Source organism: Grampus griseus, assembly GCF_964374135.1.
Source record: "Grampus griseus genome assembly, chromosome: 10".
Taxonomy (NCBI): Eukaryota; Metazoa; Chordata; class Mammalia; order Artiodactyla; family Delphinidae; genus Grampus; species Grampus griseus.
In genome coordinates, this window is record NC_139004.1 from 60,388,966 (window position 1) to 60,408,102 (window position 19,137).

The following is a 19,137-nucleotide window of genomic DNA, read 5'->3' on the forward strand; positions in this document are numbered from 1 at the left end:
CAGTTCCTAAGCCTTTCTGGGAATTCTGCCACATGGGGGTGCCGCTCAGCTTCCTGCAATGTGGCTTAGGATTTACCTTTCACAGCTCTGCTAAAAGTCACAACTCTTTCACCTGATTTTGAGCTTCCAAAATGTTGTCATCAGCTTATTTTCATTGTTCTTCTGAGTTTATGCTTTTTAATTTTTAAACTCTTTACTATCTTAGTGGAGTTTCAGGAGGGTGTAAATGCTAACATGTTCAACTGCCATCTTTGCCAAACCCTGGGGACTGCCCTGGTGGTCCAGTGGGAAAGAATCCGCCTTAAAACGCAGGGGATGCAGGTTCAATCCCTGGTCAGGGAACTAAGATCCCACATGCCGCGGGGCAACTAGGCCCATGCGCCACAACTATTGAGCTCGTGCGCCTCAACTAGAGAGCGTGCGTGCTGCAAACTACAGAGCCCACGCGCTCTGGACCCTGCACACCACAACTACAGAGCTCACGCGCCCTGGAGCCTGCACACCGCAACTAGAGAAGAGAAAACCCACATGCCACAACTAGAGAGAAGCCCGTGCCACAACGAAAGATCCCGCCTGCCTCAATGAAGATCCTGTATGCCACAACTAAGACCCAATGCAGCCAAAAATAAATTAAGTAAATAAATAAATAAACAAACACCAAACTCTGCTGTGTATCTTATTTCCAAGTTTATTGGGAAGGGGGCTGGTGGTCTTTTTGCTTGGTTTTTAGTTTTTGGTTAATTTTTTTTGTTTCCCACCACCATCTCGCTGCCCACCCCAACCTTCTGAATTGCAAGCCTTCAAACTCATTTTCTAAAGAATGCATCCAAGACTGTAAACATTGCTCAAAGTACCACCTTTCGCCACATCCCCTAGACCCTGCTATGATCTATTCTTACTGTTGTTCAGTTCTAAATCATCTGCAGCTTTCACTTTGCGCTCTCTTTAACCCAAGAGCTAGTTTGAAGTGTACTAACTTTATATAAGAAAAAAAGTTTCCTCATTCCTTCATCCAACATGCAAATAAACCACAAAAACAGCAAAAGGTAACCAATGTCAACCCCACAAACCTTCTGGCAGTGGAGACCTCAAGAACTCTTCATAAGCTACATCAGTTCTCTTTGCCCCTTTTTTTCCCTACAGAACAAATTTCACTTACTTTTCTCTTTTCTTCTAAAACTCTTACCACCTAAACTACTTTTAGAGGTTTCTCTCCTGAAGATCACTGTGAAATAGGGCAAGCCCTTTATCAAGGTACACCCCCCAGGCATATGCTGCTCAAGGTACCTCTCTCAAAGTGTGGTCCACACTAAAGGTCTGGGCATCACCATGGATATCCAAAATCAGAATCTCTGAGAGTTTGGCCAGAAAATTACTCTTTTTACACCAGCTTATTCGGACACATGGTAAAGTTTAAGAACCACTAATGTAAAGGTTTTTCTGTTAACTGCAATGGAGACACATGTAGACAGCAAAAGCAACTTTAAAAAAATGTTATGGCCCCTTCCATCAACATTTAAGGATTTACTTTATATTAGTGCTAATACAGGCAGACCTCAGAGATACTTCTGGTTCAGTTCCAGACCACCACAATAAAGCAAATATAGCAAGAAAGCAAGCCACACAAATATTTTGGTTTCCCAGTGCATATAAAAGTTGTTTACACTATAGTCTATGAAATATGTAATAGCATTGTCTAAAAAAAAGAACATACCTTAATTAAAAAATACTTTATTGCTAAAAACTCTTAACCATTATCCAACAATGCAGTTTTGTCACAAACCTTCAATTTGTAAAAAACAAGTTATCTGCGAAATGGATAAAGTGAAGCGCAATAAAACAAGGTGTGCCTGTAATGCATAACTCAAGTTCTTTTTCCAGGAATTACTTCACACAGTCCTTTGCACAGTTATAAAAGATTCTCACCTAAGGTCAAAAGCAAGAGCAATCCAAAATTCCACTTCACTAACCTGTCACATAAGCTTAACCACTGACCCGTTACATAGCCCTCTTTATTCCTAAAATACAATTCTGCAGGCATATTCAGATTTCCCCCAAATCGGTTGCTCCTATTTCTTTAGTAATTTGCCAAAGTTCATGTTTACAATTTGGAGAAAAGTCAATGTAGAAACCAGTGCTTGCAAACAGGAAACCAGAATGCACACCAAGAAAAATTTATGCAACAGATGGAGCAAAGATGAATGTCTTGGTGTATATTTACTTAGGAAACCAAAGTTACAAGGAAACATCTAGATATCAGAGCAAAACTAAAGATTAAAAAAAAACAACTTCATGTTTAAAGACATGATTGCTATTCATCATATAAATGATTGTTATCACTGTATGTTTTCTTTTTTTTTAAACTGGTTATTTCAAATGATCTTTTGCAGAGACGTACAAGATCCTCAATGATCTGTGTCAATAGCAACCCAACTTCAACTGCATGAATACACCACACCTTCACCCACTGAACAATCTGCATTCATTTCTAAAGGCCATGGTTGGAAGCTCATTCCAATTCTCAACTCTGACAGGTCTTAAATGCCTCCTCTGTTTCTCCCAGGCTGCTTCTCTCTAATCACAGGGGCCTAATACAGGGATGTCCTCTCTCAAACGTCCCTAATTCACCAAAGCGTCCTATTAGCACTTCGACCACCAGCAGCCCCACAATGCAGACACAGCCGTTACTGTTCAAGTCTGAAAGGGACCAAAATGAAGGTCAAGTATTTCCATTTTCTACCCAGAAATAAACAGAAATATCATACAAGCACAGTCTTTAAATATATCTCGATTACAATGGCACTTATGCCGAAACAGCTGTAACACATGTACGGTGTAAAAGCCACAAATCAAGCTTAAGTTAGGTTGGAGATCTGCTGTGTGTAACAGCCAGAGAAGTGCCAAGACAGAGCTCACGAGGGGTGAAGAGAAGGGGTCAGAATAACTGGGGAAGGCTTCACAGTGGGAGGAAGACCCTGGAAGACTCGTACTATTTGGACAGGAGAAGAAGGGACTCCAGAGGCGGGCAGCAGCATTAACACGGGCCTGGAGGCAGGAATGAGGACGGCGTGTGGCAAGGCCAGTGAAGGCATGGCCACAGCCGGAGCAGAGCAAGGGCCCTGGAAAGGCATGTTAGCTAAGGCTGAAGAGGGGCCCTGGGGACACAGCAGGGACGGCCCGAGAGCCTTGCCAGGCTTCTTCTCCGCGGGGTGCAATTTCTGATGCTGAACAAAGCTGCCGTACCACTTGAAGGCTTTCCCACATGCCTGACACTCATAAGGCTTCTCTCCGGTGTGAACTCTCTGATGTTGAATGGAAGCAATCTTCTGGGTGAACGCCTTGCCACACTCCTTACACTGGTAGGGTTTCTCCCCGGTGTGAATTCTCTGGTGGGCGATAAAGAGTGACCTACACCCAAAAGCTTTCCAACATTCCTTACATTTATAGAGTTTCTCCCCAGTGTGTAGCCTGTGATGCTGAAGGTAGGCTGCGCTCCGACGGAAGGCCTTGCCGCACTCCTTACACTCATAGGGCTTCTCGCCCGTGTGGATCCGCTGATGCTGGGTCAAGGCTGTGTTGGAGCTCAGACCTTTGCCACACTCCTTGCATTCATAGGGTCCTGCGCCAATGTGATTTTTCTCGTGTACGATACAGTCATAGCTGGACTTGAAAGCTTTGCCACATTCCTTACATTTGAAGGGCTTCTCCCCAGTGTGGCTCATCTGATGCCGAATGAGCTTTGAGTTATATCTGAAGATCTTCCCACATTCTTTACACTCGTAGAACTTCATTCCACCTCGAAGTATTAGATTGGGATTCAGACTGAAAGTCTGCCATGGTGCCTTGCTTTTAAAATCAAAGTGCTGAGACACATTTCTGAAAAGCCCTCCCACTGGCATGCTGTGCACCTCTGTTTCTTCAGGGGCTTCCTGCTTTACCACTGGCTCTTCTGTCTTAGTCCAGGACTCACCACCTGACCAAAGAAACCACAAGTGTTCCTCGTTACTGAACTGGAAGGGAAACAGGATCCAGTGGTCCTGATTTTCTCTTGTAGGAAGTGATTTTTAAAAAACATACCGATAAGATGGCTACAAGCATCCATAAAGGAGGATGAGAGAGAAAAAGAAAAACGATAACATATAACTGGAGAAGTGACGACACTGGAACCAGTCCAGGAAGTGCCTCTTATAAGGAAGGGCTGGGGAATGAACCAGGGCAGGTGAAATGTGCAGAATGAGAATGGGAAGGGGACTTCCCTGGCTGTCCAGTGGTTAGGACGCCATGCTTCCACTGCAGGGGGCTCAGGTTCAATCCCTGGTTGGGGAACTGAGGTCCCGCAAGCGATGCGGCACAGCCAGTTAAAAAAGGGGATGGGGGTAAGGAAAAGAGGCAGGAGGGGAAAAAAAGAAAAAAGAGTGGGAGAGGTGAGAGGAATCAGCAAGAAATGGAAACAGGTTTTAAAAGAGAGAGAGGGAGATCTCGAAGAAGGGAAAAGACACCCGTTAGATGAGCGGCTGAGCAGTGCGGTAACACACACAGAGAAACAATGGATCCCAATGCCCCACCTGGAAGCCAGGAAACCACCCATATTCCAAATTCTAAATAATGGCCTGATAATTCTACTTTTTTTTTTTTTTTTTGCGGTACGCGGGCCTCTCACTGTTGTGGCCTCTCCCGTTGCAGAGCACAGGCTCCGGACGCGCAGGCTCAGCGGCCAGGGCTCACGGGCCCAGCCACTCCACAGCATGTGGGATCTTCCCGGACCGGGGCACGAACCCATGTCCCCTGCATCGGCAGGCGGACTCTCAACCACTGCGCCACCAGGGAAGCCCTGATAATTCTACTTTTAAATATTCCACATAGGTATTCCAGTGGTTAGGACTCTGTGTTCTCACTGCTGAGGGCCAAGGTTCAATCCCTGGTCGAGGAACTAAGATCCCACAAGCCACGCAGCACGGCCAAAAAAAAAAAAAAAAAAACCACATAATATTCTGGGATAAAACATTAGTTCTTTCAGAAAGTCAGCCAGAACACAAGTTGATCGAAGAGCTGTAGGCTCCTGTGGTATTACTGCTAAAGGAACCACTATTTACAACGTTGCAGTATGTGTGAGAAATGAGGCCTGGAAACTTTCTTCCTAAAAGAAAGAAAATCCAAGTAAACAAAAGCTCCCAGGACTGGTAAGCAGTCTCTGGGAAATTTTAGGGTGGGTGGGTGTATTGGGTGTGGTATTGGGGGAATATTCTTGCCCTTTCCTCTACAGCCCTATAGAAAACAAACACATCGTAAACCTCACGATTATGACATCAGGAACTTTTAAATACTAAACATGATTTAAACACTAAAGAGGCAAATTAAATCATAGCTATGGCACAAATAAATCAGTTTGACCCACAGAATAATATTTTCCTTAAAAGTATGGCTGAAACCCTACTTCTTTGCCATGAAAATTGGCATAAAATTAAATATTTTCCCTGGTAAAGTGAGAAAAGAGGTGGTTTCAGAGGTAGTGGGTCACAGCTTTCCCGTGGGAGGATAGCCATGTGGATGTGGACAGCGTGCAGCTATGCACTCCTAGGGACTGGTCCTTCCGGGCTCAGCGCGGGAGCTCAACAGAGGTCAGAGAGTGTACTGAGTACTACCTTATAAAAACTACAGGGAGCTTTGTTCTCTGCTGCAGGAGAAATATTTCTAGTAAACCAGGAAGGCAAACCAGAAAGCACTAGGTCCTCTTACTCACCTGGACAGATGCCTCTCAAAATCTCTGCTTCCCAGGGATCTGGGCCCCATGGTGCTTCCCCTCTCTCCAGCTGGGAGATCAGAACAGGTGTAGGGAATGGAAGTGCTTCTCCAGCAAGAAAGAGAGAGAGACAAGTTGAGGGGAAACATCCAGAGCTGTTCCTGAGATCTCTCTGCCCACCCCATCGTGGGCTAGTTGGGGAGGGGAGAAGTGGACTGCCCAGGGGACCAATGGGCCACCAGGGGTTCTGAGGAAGGGGTCCAAACTGTGCTCCAAGGTATGGCCAGGGAGACAGTGATTCTCCTCAGGGAGAAAGTGCAAGCTCACCCTGACTCAGAAGAAAGGAAATCCCTCCAGGAAGGATGTATGTACTGATATCCTGGGAGGCTTCTCCACACAGGAGAGGGCCCACATCCCACAACACTGGAAGGATGGAGTAACAGAGGTCTCCCAGGGGTACCCGGGAGAATCCTCACCCTCAGGGTCCAGAACCACGCTCTTCCCTGGGAAGTAATGAAGTCCAATTTCAAAGCCAAAGGGAACCTGGGATTTCCCCACTCAGCATCTCCAAAGGCTGATGAGTGCAGAACTCCCCTCTGGAGCCATCAAACCTAAGGACTACTAGAATCCCCAAGATATCTGAGAAGACGTGAAACTATCACAGAGGGCCAATGAGAGAGACCTTACCCAGGGAAGCCACATTTGCATAATTCTCCAGCATCACCTCCCTGTACAGGGCCTTCTGCACAGGCTCCAGGCTGGCCCACTGGTTCTGGGTAAAGTACACGGCCACATCCTCAAAGGTCACTGGCTCCTGAAACAACAGGTTCCTGCTGAAGCCTTGAGCGAGGGCCAGAAGGGGGCAGTCTGAGCTGCAGGGAAGAGATGGACCTGCCAGGGTCTGTGACTCTGAGCCCCGTGGAAGGTTTGCTCTATGGACAAGAGCATTCAGCACCCCAGCCAGAGGCCAGCCCTCAGCCAGTGTTCCCACCTCCAAACTCAGAACACCAATGCTCTCCCACCTACTCAGCTCTGGGGCTCCAAACTGTCATCCTAACCTCATAACTTGGCATCTGGGGCTCTCCTGCCTGGTAACTGCATCAACCCCTATGTTCATTTCTCCACGGATCTGTCCCTCTAGCACCTGCTGCCCTCATGTACTCTTAACCTGTCACCTAATTTTCTGTACACCAACCACTCTCTCTGTCTCCCCTCAGCCGAAGTACATATGCATGGCCACATGTACTCCCTGCCCCAGCTTCTCCTGGCCTTCCCCAACAGCTTCCGCTATGCGCAGAGGAGCCACTCCTTAGGAATAGTCCCAGTGCAGCTACATGTAAAAAAGTGAAGTTAGAACATTCTTTAACACCATACACTAAAATAAACTCAAAATGGAACAAAGACCTAAATGTAAGACCAGATACTATAAAACTCTTAGAGGAAAACATAGGCAGAACACTCTCTGACATAAATCACAGCAAGATCTTTTCTGATCGTCTCCTGAAGTAATGGAAATAAAAACAAAAATAAACAAATGAGACCTAACTAAACTCAAAAGCTTTTGCACAGCAAAGGAAACCATAAACAAAACAAAAAGACAACCCACAGAATGGGAGAAAATATTTGCAAACGATGTGACCAACAAGGGATTAATCTCCAAAATTTACAAAAAGCTCATGAAACTCAATGTTAAAAAAACAAACAACCCAATCCAAAAATGGGCAAAAGACCTAAATAGACATTTCTCTAAAGAAGACATACAGATGGCCAAGAGGCACATGAAAAGATGCTCAGCACCTCTGATTATTAGAGAAACGCAAATCAATACTACAATGAGATTCACCTCATACCAATCAGAATGGCCATTAACAAAAAATCTACTAACAATAAATGCTGAAGAGGGTGTGGACAGAAAGGAACCCACTACACTGCTGGTGGGAATGTAAATTTGTAAGAGCCACTATGGAGAACAGTATGGAGGTTCCTTAAAAAACTAAAAATAGAGCTACCATATGATCCAGCAATCCCACTCCTGGGCATATATCTGGAGAAAAACATGGTTCGAAAGGACACATGCACCCCAATGTTCACTGCAGCACTGTTTACAATAGCCAAGACATGGAAGCAACCTAAATGTCCATTGAGAGAAGAATGAATGAAGAAGATGTGGTACATATATACAATGGAATATTATTCAGCCATTAAAAAGAATGAAATAGTACCATTTGCAGCAACATGGATGGACCTGGAGATTATCATACTAAGTGAAGTAAGTTAGACAGAGAAAGCCAAATACCATATGATATTGCTTATATGCAGAATCTAAAAAAAAAAATACAAATTAACTTATTTACAAAACAGAAACAGACTCACAGACTTAGAGAATGAACTTATGGTTACCAGGGGACTGGCGGTAGGGGGAAGGGACAGATTGGGAGTTTGGGATTGACATGTACACACTGCTATATTTAAAACATATCCAACAAGGACCCAATGTATAGCACAGGGAACTCTGCTCAATATTCTGTAATAACCTAAATGGGAAAAGAATTTGAAAAGGAAAAGATACTTGTGTAACAGAATCACTTTGCTGTACACCTGAAACTAACACAACATCGTTAATCAACTATACTCCATAATAAAATAAAAATTAGGAAGCATCAGGAAGATGGTGGTGTGGGAAGATGCAGAGTTTGCCTCTCCCCACAACTAGGGCGCCTGCCAGACGCTGGTGGGGGACCCTGATGCCCAAGGAGATGGGAATAAGCCCCAAGTGAACCGGTAGGACGTGGGGGTACTGAGCGGGGAGGAGAGGTGGAGGCTAGATAGGACCGGCAGCCCTGAAGGGTGGCTGAGAGGCGGGAGGGGGTCCCATGACTAGTGGGACCCTCAGGGGCTCAGATCATGGGGAGCACACCCAGTGTTTCCCCTGCCCAATCTCCAGGACCAGAGGAGCAAGAGAGGGGCGGAGGGCGTTTGCACCACCCACTCGGGCCCACGGAGACTGCTAAGTTCCCAGGCTGATTCCCCAGCCCTCCAAAGCCCACTCCAGGCCGCATCGGTCCTGGGGAGGGAGACCGGGGAGAACAGGAGAGGCAGGCAGGAGGGGCCCTCTGGGACTGGAGGAGCAGGAGAGGAGCGAGGGCGTTTGCCCTGCCCACTCGGGCCCAGGATGCTGCTGAGCTCCCAAGCGGGGTCACCCACCCTCTGAAACCAGAGGTGGGGGGTACGCCTGGGCCCCTTCTGTTCTGTTGAGCCTAAGCCCCACCCCCCACCCCCATCAGGGCCTTTTCCAGCCCTGTGGGTCCTAAGCATAGGCCCTGCCCACCACCCAAACCTCGCCCCTGCTTAGGCCATGCCTTCCAGAGCCAAGGCCTTTTCCATCTTTTTTTTTTCCTACACTTTGTTTTTACTATTATGGTTCTGTTTTACCTTCTGGTTGTTGTTTCATCTATATTTTTATTTTTATATTTTTTCTAACATATCTGTTAGCTTCCTAGTTTAATTTTATTTTTTACTTTGTTACTGTTCTTTTTCTTTTTTCTTTTTTTTTTTTTTGCACCACCCTGCACAGCTTGCGGGATCTTGTTCACGAGCTGGGAGTCGGGCTGAAGCTCCTGCGGTGGGAGCTCCGAGTCTGAACCACTGGGCTAACAGAGAACCGCAGACCCCAGGGAATAGTCATCGCAGTGAGGTCTCCCAGAGGTCCTCATCTTGGCACCAAGACCCAGCTCTACCTAACAGCCTACAAACTCCAGTGTTGGAAGCCTCAGGCCAAACAACCAGTGAGACAGGAACACAATTCCACTCACAAAAAAAAAGGAAAATAAAAAAAGGAGATGGCAGAAAAATATGTCACACATGAAGGAACAAGGTAAAAACCTACAAGACCAAATAAATGAAGAGGAAATAGGCAATCTACCTGAAAAAGAATTCAGAGTAATGATAGTAAAGATGATCCAGAATCTCAGAAATAGAATGGAGGCAAGGACTGAGAAAATACAAGAACTGTTTAACAAAGATCTAGAACAACTAAAGAACAAACAAACAGAGGTGAACAACACAATAACTGAAATTAAAAATACACTAAAAGGAATCAATAACAGAATAACTGAGGCAGAAGAATGAATAAGTGAGCTGGAAGACAAAATGGTGGAAATAAATTGCCAAGGAGCACAATAAAGAAAAAAGAATGAAAAGAATTGAAGACAATCTCAGAGACTTCTAGGACAACACTAAACACACCAACATTCGAATTATAGGGGTCCCAGAAGAAGAAGAGAAAAAGAAAGGGTCTGAGAAAATATTTGAAGAGATTATAGTCAAAAACTTCCAAATAGTCACCCAAGTCCAGGAAGCAGAGAGTCCCATACAGGATAAACCCTAGGAAAAATACACCAAGACACATATTAATCAAACTAACAAAAATTAAATTCAAAGAAAAAAAAATTAAAAGCAGCAAGGGAAAAGCAACAAATAACATACAAGGGAATCACCATAAGGTTATCAACTGATTTTTCAGCAGAAACTCTGCAGACCAGAAGAGAGTGGCATGATAAACTTAAAGTGATGAAAGAGAAAAATCTACAACCAAGATTACTCTACTCAGCAAAGAACTCATTCAGATTCGACAGAGAAATCAAAAGCTTTTCAGACAAGCAAAAGCTAGGAGAATTCAGTACCACCAAACCAACTTTACAACAAATGCTAAAGAAACTTCTCTAGGCAGGAGACACAAGAGAAGAAAAAGACCCACAGGATAGAAAGCCCAGAGTTAAGCCCACGCACATACGGTCACTTAATTTATGACAAAGGAGGCAAGAACATACAATGGAGAAAAGACAGCCTCTTCAATAAGTGGTGCTGGGAAAACTGGACAGCTCCATGTAAAAGAATGAAATTAGGACACTCCCTAACACCATACACAACAATAAACTCCAAATGGATTAAAGACCTAAATGCAAGACCGGACACTATAAAACTCTTAGAGGAAAACATAGGAAAAACACTCTGACATAAACCACAGCAAGATCTTTTTTGACCCACCTCCTAGAGTAATGGAAAGAAAAACAAAAATAAACAAAATGGGACCTAATTAAACTTAAAAGGTTTGGCACAGGGCTTCCCTGGTGGCGCAGTGGTTGAGAGTCCACCTGCCGATGCAGGGGACATGGGTTCGTACCCCAGTCCGGGAAGATCCCACATGCCGTGGAGCAGCTGGGCCCGTGAGCCATGGCCACTGAGCCTGCGCGTCCAGAGCCTGTGCTCCGCAACGGGAGAGGGCACAACAGTGAGAGGCCCGTGTACTGCAAAAAAAAAAAAAAAAAAAAAAAGGTTTTGCACAGCAAAGGAACCCATAAACAAGATGAAAAGACAACCCTCCAAATGGGAGAAAATATTTGCAAATGAAACAATGGACAAAGGATTAATCTCCAAAATATACAAACAGCTCATGGAGCTCAATATCAAAAAAACAAACAATTCAATTAAAAAATGGGCAGAAGACCTAAGTAGATATTTCACCAAAGAAGACATACAGATGGCCTAGAGATACATGAAAAGATGCTCAACATCACTAATTATTAGAGAAATGCAAATCAAAACTCCAATGAGGTATCACCTCACACTGGTCAGAATGGCCATTATCAAAAACTCTAGAAACAATAAATGCTGGAAAGTGGCTTCTCTTGTTGTGGAGCACAGGCTCTAGGCACATGGGCTTCAGTTGTGGCACGTGGGCTCAGGAGTTGTGGCTTGCAGGCTCTAGAGTGCAGGCTCAGTAGTTGTGGCGCATGGGCTTAGGTACTCCCCGGCATGTGGGATCTTCCCGGACCAGGGCTCGAACCCATGTCCTCTGAACTAGCAGGCGGATTCTTAATCACTGCGCCACCAGGAAGCCCCATTGGGTGGGTACTTTTAAATCTTGTCTTTGGGACTTCCCTTGTGGTCTAGTGGTTAAGACTTCGCCTTCCAACGCAGTGAGTGCGGGTTCAATCCTTGGTCAGGGAGCTAAAATCCAACAAGCCTCGTGGCCAAAAAACCAAAAACATAAAACAGAAGCAATATTGTAACAAATTCAATAAAGACTTTAAAAATGGTCCACATCAAAAAAATCTTGTCTTTCATTTACTCTTTACAACATATATATGAAGTCAGAGTTGTTACTCCCATTTTTCAAAGGATGAAACTAAGATTCAGAAAAATTCATTACTTTGCCCAAGATCACACAGCCAGGAAGTGACACAGCTGGGACTTCAACCCAAACCTGTCAAACAGCAAACCTGGGCTCTTCCCACATAGCATGCTGCCTCCGACACGGGGCTCACAAACTTCTCCAAACACATAGCTAACCCCTGAACCTCATCATAACCTGGTGTTGCCCCATCTTTGGAGAACATCTTTTCAAACCCAACTTCCAAAATTACCTATCAAGCCATCTTTACTGTGCTCCCTCCAGGCCACGTGGGGCCCCTCCCCCAATCTACACTGAGGGATCAGCTAGCTATTTCAAAACCGCACACACCATCCTAGGAGCCAGAGCCTCTGCATCTTCCATGAGATGTAGGAGCAGTTTCTAATGGTGTCCACTGGCTACCTTCTCTGCTTCTATAGACAGCACAGTGCAGACCACAGAGACTGGGCTCAGCCTGGAGGGGTTTCCTGCCTTCTGCACCTTCTCACCTTCATGACCCCACAGATGATTCCGTCTCCTAGGAGATTCTCACCACCCTATGCAGTCCAATGAAAAGGAAGACACCTACCCACAGGGGCTCAGCTAAGCCCTTACTCTTTGAGTGTCCCAGTCTCTCCTGGCAGCCTGTGCACTGAAGTCAGCAGAGGAGACAGGGAGAAGGGAATGCTCTCACAACTGCTCCTGGGGGAAGCAGGGAAGAAACATGCCCCAAGCATAAATGCTGGCAACTTAAACTGCTCCCAGCCACTCTACTGGCACTACACTTAGGTCTTTCTTAGGGGGTCCTTTTTAAACAAAAACTAAGGAACTCAGTTCAAAAGGAAACGTTGAGAGAAGAACAAATTTAGAAACTTCTCAAAGGGAGAGTTGACCCTTAAGCTGGGCAATGACGAGGCTCAAAGGGCCCCCCAAATAGCTTGAGCCCCAAATCCAAACATCAGACAGAACCATGATGTCCTGTGAGTAATCACTGCTTCAACAACAAGGCATTAAAGGGCTTCTGACGACAGCGACCACAGGCTCACAGGTAAACCAAAGTTCACCTCTGCGTGCAGCAAGTCAAACCTCACTCCCTCACATCTTCAGAGCTGTTCTCACAACTTTCTCCACCCAGTACCATCTTCCTCCCCAAATTGTTCTTCCCATCTGCTGTCAAATAACCCCAGGTATCATAAGTCCAAAAAAATGCCTATTATTAAAGGAGAACTTACTTTTTCAAGACAGTTAGGTTGTTGATACATTCTTCTTCCTCCTATGGATGGTCCCTATGTACCTCAACTTATTTTAATTTTCTCCACAGTATTTTTCATCATCTGACAAATTATACTTTTATTGTCTATCTCCCCCCACCAGGTTGTAAGTCATGAGGCAAGGATTCTGTTTTGTTCATTATTAGTTTACTAGCACACAGTACATTTGCCTGGCAGATGCAAGATGATTAATATGAATTTGCTGCAAGAATTAATTTCAAAAATGGTTTGATCACCAATAAAAATTTTTATACTTATGAAGAAGGTCAGAAAACAACAGCAAATACCACCTTAACAGTGAAGTGCCAGAGCACATCCATTAAAGTTGATAATTCACCAGGCACTGAGGTTCAACTTTCTGTGAAAGACTGGAGGAGGAGCATAAATATAGGAAAGAAACATAAACATCTTTGCTTGCAGATGAAATAGCTATCTGCCTAAAAAATATCAAGACGCAGGAGAATAAACAAAAAACATTTAAAACTGACAAAATTCATTAAGTTAGCTAGATATAGGATAAGTGAACAAAAAAGATTACCTTTCCTAAATACCACCATAAACAATTAGAAGACAAAAAAAGAGAAAATAAGATGCCATTCATATGAAAATAGCTAAGAACCAACCTAACAAAAACCTGCAAAACCAAGACAAGATAACTAAATGTTTATCAAAATAAATAAAAGAGGAACTGAATAAATTGAAACATACAGTGTTTCTGAATGGGAAGAATCAAACTTGTAAAGAAGTCAATTACCCCAATTTTGCCTAGGAATTCAAAACAATCCACTCCCCCACCAAAAAAATCAATGAGATTTATACAGGGGTAGGGGATCATTTTGAGTAATCTGAAAAAAGTAAGTGTGAAAGACTAGCTGAGAAGGTTTTGAAGGAAATACATTTTTGAAAGAAATGATGAGGGGGAATTAAACCCTACCTTAAAAGGACGATACTTCAAGAAAACGAGACTACAAGCCATAGATAGTGAGAAAATATTTTAAAAGACATAATAAAGGACTATTATCCCAAGTATATAGAAAACTCTTAAAACTCAATAAGAAAATGAACAACCCGATTCAAAAAATGGGCAAAAGACCTGAACAGATACCTCACCAAAGAAGTTATACAGATGGCAAACAGGTATATGAAAAGATGCTATACAACAGCAGTCCCTAACCAGGGACCAGCTTCGTGGAAGACAATTTTTCCACGGACTGGACGGGGGTGTTGGGGGTGGTTCAGGCGGTAATGTGAGCGATGGGGAGCGGTCGATGAAGCTTCGCTTGATCGCCGCTTACCTTCTGCTGTGCAGCCTGGTTCCTAACAGGACCAGTCCAGTACCAGTCCTTGGCCTCAGGGTTGGGGACCCCTGCTCTACAACATATGTCTTCAGGCAAATGCAAATTAAATCAATGAGATACCACTACACATCTATTAGAATGGCCAAAATCCAAGACACTGACAATACCAAATGCTGACAAGGATGTGGAGCAACATAAACGCTCATTCATTGCTGGCAGGAATACAAACTGGTGTGGCCACTCTGGAAGACGTTTAACAGCTTCTTACAAAACTAAACATACTCTTACCATATGATCCAGCAATCATGCTCCTCGGTATCTTCCCAATGAGTTGAAAACTTACGTCCACACAAAAACCTGCACAAGGATGTTTACAGCAGCTTTATTCATAATTGCCAAAACTTGGAAGCAACCAATATGTCCTTCAGTAGGTGAATGGAGAAATAAACTGTGGTACAGTCAATGGAATATTACTCAGCACTAAAACGAAATAAGCTATCAAGCCATGAAAAGTCACACAAGACCTTAAATGAATACTGCTAAATGAATAAAACCAAAATGAAAAGGTATGATACCAACTACACAACATTCTGGAAAAGGCAAAAAGATCAATAGTTGCCAGGAAGGGAGGGCAGAACACAGAGGATTTTTAGAGCCTTTGAAGAGGCTCTGTATGATACTACAATAATAGTAGGGGACATGGGTTCGAGCCCTGGCCGGGAAGATCTCGCATGCCGTGGAGCAACTAAGCCCGTGTGCCACAACCACTGAGCCTGCACTCTAGAGCCCACGAGCCACAACTATTGAAGGTCGTGTGCCACAACTACTGAAGCTTGTGCTCCTACAGCCTGTGCTCCAAAACAAGAGAAGCCACTGCAATGAGAAGGCCTCGCAATGCAACAAAGAGTAGCCCCCGCTCGCTGCAACTAGAGAAAGCCCGCGTGCAGCAATGAAGACCCAACGCAGCCAAAGAATAAATTAAATAAATAAACTAAATCTACTAAAAAAAAGAGTGAACCCTAATGCAAGCTATGGACTTTATGTGACTATGATGTGTCAATGTAGGATCATCAGTTGTAACTAATGTACCACTCTGATAATGATGGAGGCTCTGCATGTGTGGAGCCAGGAAGCATATGGGAACTCTGTGCTTTTTGCTCAATTTTGCTATGAACCTAAAACTTCTCTAAAAAAATAAAGTCTACTAAAAAAGAAAGGGAAAGGGGCAGGGAGAGCAATACTTAATCTCTTACCTGGACTGCAATATCATCCTGACTCACACTCTTCTGCAACCAATGCACCACTACAGGCTGAAAACCTTTTTAATATATAAATCCATCCCTTTCAGCTCCCCTGCTTAAAATCCTTTAGTGTCTTCCTACTGAACCCAGAATAGAAACCAAAATCTTCACAGTGACCTCCAAGCCATGTGCCTAGCTGTCCCACCTCACAATGAACTACTTCCTCTAACCTCTCCCTGTCTCCAGAGTACACCCAGCTTTCTCTCCCAGCCCAGGGCCGATGCATTTGCTGTCCTCTCTGGAAAGCTCTTCTTTACTTCTTTCTCCAGTAGTTTCCAAGACTATTTCTACCTCATCCTTGAGGTCTCAACGTCATGTGACCACTTCCATGAGGGCTTCCCTGACCACTACCTTCAAAGGTAGCTTCCTTGGGGCTTCTCAAATTTGAGAAGGTGCGTTAAGAATCACCTGGAGAGCTTGTTACAACAGATTCCTGACCCCACTTACCCTACCCTCCTCACCAATCTGACTCCAAGTCTAGAGTGGGACTAACAATTTGCAATTCTAATGAGCACCCAGGTGATCCTGATGCTGCCCACCTATGGACCACACTTTTACGAAGCACTGTACTTTAGCAACAGGTAATTATGGTAACTTATTTGTTTTTGGTAAAAGTACCCTCCATGAGAAAAGGGAACCTGTCTGCATTATTCAGTACTATGCACCTAGCATTTAGAAAGCACATATGGAAAAAACAATGCTGGTCTCTCTGGGATACATCTACTACTTGTGGAGCAATCTCTTCAATAAAGAATTTCTCTGGGGCTTCCCTGGTGGCACAGTGGTTAAGAATCCGCCTGCCAATGCAGGGGACACGGGTTCGAGCCCTGGTCCGGGAAGATCCCACATGTCGCGGAGCAGCTGAGCCCATGCGCCACAACTACTAGAGCCTGCGCTCTAGAGCCTGTGAGCCACAACTACTGAGCCCACGTGCCACAACTACTGAAGCCCGCGCACTTAGAGTCCACGCTTCGCAACAAGAGAGGCCACCGCAATGAGAAGCCCGCGCACCACAACGAAGAGTAGCCCCCACTCGACGCGACTAAAGAAAGCCCGCACACAGCAACGATGACCCAACGCAGCCAAAAATAAATTATTTATTTATTTATTAAAAAAAAAAGAATTTCTCTGATCTCGGCAGGCAACCTTTTTTTTTTTAAATCCCACATTCCTAATTTATCCCCCACCCCAACTCATTTCCCCTTTGGAAGGCTGTTTCCTGTATCTGTGCTGGCAACTTTTATTTGTAGAACATGATCTGGATTTCCACATTCAAGGGGAATTTCTTGGCTTGGGTCCCCCTTTTTCCACTTAAACCTATTCATCCAAACTCATCACTCTGTACACACAAGACTCTTATTTCCTCCACCACGTATTTACAACCATAGTCCTTGGGATGGACTCAAGAGGGAAACCATATACTGGCCAAGTCAGGCCTTCTTGGTCCTTTCCTGACTACCTGATAGCTAATGTGATTTTTAAAAAACTGAAAAGAAGCTCAGCTCACCTGAGGCCAAGTGGTTTGGAGCATGGCTGATGTTCCCTGGCTCCGTGCACTGTCTTCTGGGTTTGGAAGAGCAAGAACCTTAAAAGCTAAGAGAAGAAGAGCCATGAGTGCAATAGGCCCTGTGCTACGTCACCCACAGCCGCCTACAGTCTTCCGTCTTTTCCTTTCGAGCACTGGCAGGAGGCTCTATCAGCCCTGCTCTGGCTGATCGCCCCAAACCCTCATAAATTGCACTGCCTGGTCCTCGGGACAATCCACCACCTGCCTGCTCTGCCCAAGAGCGTTCCGGGGCCCTTTCACATTGAGCGGACCTAGGGATCCAAGACGAATCCCCTCCCTACAGTGCTGGGTCTGAACAAACAGAAACCTAAAAAAGCGCTTAGAGGGACCATGACATTGACCCCAAAAAGGGTGCCTTTGGAGAAAGGAGACGGGGTAGCTGGATCTGGATTGAGCGAAAATACTCAAGTGTTCCAGTGGGTGACAATGACAGGAGACCCCAACGGGTTCTCCACCCAAGGAAGCAGGAGACCCCAAATATCAGAAACTTCGGTACCGGGCACGGGAGGCAGTTGGGCCAACTTCTTTAGGACAAAAAAGAGGATCACGCCTCGGTGGGCAAGGGACTTGACCAGGGCTCTAGGAGGCCCCGCAGCCACCTCGGCGGCTGCTGCGAGGCCCAGACACCCGAGCATCGGGTCAGAGAGGCGAGTTCAGGGGCGGGGTGCTGACGAACCGCTAAGGAAAGCGAGGAAGCTGGAGCCGGACGAGACTAGCAGGAAGAACTCGCCTGAACCAAGCCTGTTCCCCTCAAAACCCCAAGAGGTGAGTCTCCGAAAGCCGATACGAAACCGAGCACGGGCGTCGAACGCCCCTCTAGGCCATCCGGAAGCAGCCCATCTCGGTGGTCCCCGCGGCGCGGCCTCACGTGACCTTAGGGGGCGGGAATAAGGGCGGGCTCTTGCCCGTGACGTCGTTTGCGGGCGCCGCACCGCTGTGCTAGCGGCGGGTGCCTCCGCCCCTGTGCTTCAATCGCTGAGCCGATTGAGGGCGGGCTGTGAGGGCGCTGATGTCACTTTGCTCTACTCAGATCTCGGCCTCTAGACCTAGGTGGGGCCCCAGTTAACCGACTGCCCCATCAGCTGTCGGCCGCCTTTATTCCCTGGGTCACGTGGAGCCTGGGCTGTGCAGGGGTGGGGAGAATGGCTTCTGTTGTGTCATCTCCTAGAGGCCCACGCCAGGCATCCTGCTTGGGTTCTAGGCTGGGCAGCCGTTAGGAGAACCATGGTTCCCATCTACCTTTTTTTTTTTTTTTTTTTCCTCGGTACGCGGGCCTCTCACTGTTGTGGCCTTTCCCGTTGCGGAGCACAGGCTCCGGACGCGTAGGCTCACCGGCCATGGCTCACGGGCCTAGCCGCTCCGCGGCATGTGGGATCTTCCCGCACCGGGGCATGAACCGGTTTCCCCTGCATCGGCAGGCGGACTCTCAACCACTCCGCCACCAGGGAAGCCCCCATCTACCTTTTTAAGGCCCTCTCCCTTCCTAGGACCTAGGCGTGTGCGGGACCTTTTAGGGCAGATTCATTTAACAACCAAAATAACAGTGACTAAGGTTGCCAGGCATCCTGTATATACAAGTCCTATATTAAATGATTTTGTCCTGTATTGACTTTGGCAGGATGCCCTAAATGTCCTGTGTTTAGCTTTTTTCAATAGAGTACAAAAATTCTGTAGTTGACAGCTATTCCGCCTAGTTAACTGGCAAGTAACTTAAATTTCAACACTGGCTGAAAAAAACAATCATACCTCCACAAATGAAGATCTGGATAATCCCTTACAGTCTCTCCG

General features: G+C 45.6%; 1 protein-coding gene across 3 annotated transcripts; it reads right to left on the reverse strand.

The window, feature by feature from the left end:
• Positions 1 to 726: 726 nt before the first annotated feature.
• LOC309828334 (zinc finger protein 621-like) lies at positions 727 to 18,170 on the reverse strand. 3 transcript variants are annotated; one of them, XM_082663589.1, is made up of 6 exons: positions 18,026 to 18,170; positions 17,290 to 17,375; positions 10,085 to 10,123; positions 6,428 to 6,554; positions 5,741 to 5,845; positions 727 to 3,973 (listed from the first exon to the last, which is right to left on the reverse strand). In XM_082663589.1, the coding sequence occupies exons 2-6, from the start codon at positions 17,311 to 17,313 to the stop codon at positions 2,913 to 2,915; spliced, it is 1,356 nt and encodes a 451-aa protein (XP_082519715.1). In that variant the 5' UTR covers positions 17,314 to 17,375; positions 18,026 to 18,170; the 3' UTR covers positions 727 to 2,912. The 3 variants fall into 3 exon arrangements, with proteins under 3 accessions (XP_082519715.1, XP_082519716.1, XP_082519717.1); XM_082663590.1 differs by lacking the exon at positions 10,085 to 10,123; XM_082663591.1 differs by lacking the exons at positions 10,085 to 10,123; positions 17,290 to 17,375; positions 18,026 to 18,170 and adding an exon at positions 14,770 to 14,841.
• Between the last annotated feature and the right edge of the window lie 967 nt (positions 18,171 to 19,137).

Bases quoted from the DNA above. Each gene is read 5' to 3' on its own strand.
- LOC309828334 (XM_082663589.1), bottom strand. From the start codon at position 17,313: ATGCTCCAAACCACTTGGCCTCAG. The intron at 6,555-10,084 runs GTGACTATTTGG...CTGTTGTTTCAG, and splicing joins TCTCTGCTTCCTGGACTTGG to GAGCCAGTGACCTTTGAGGA. The intron at 5,846-6,427 runs GTAAGGTCTCTC...TTGCTGGAGAAG, and splicing joins TGCAAATGTGGCTTCCCTGG to CACTTCCATTCCCTACACCT.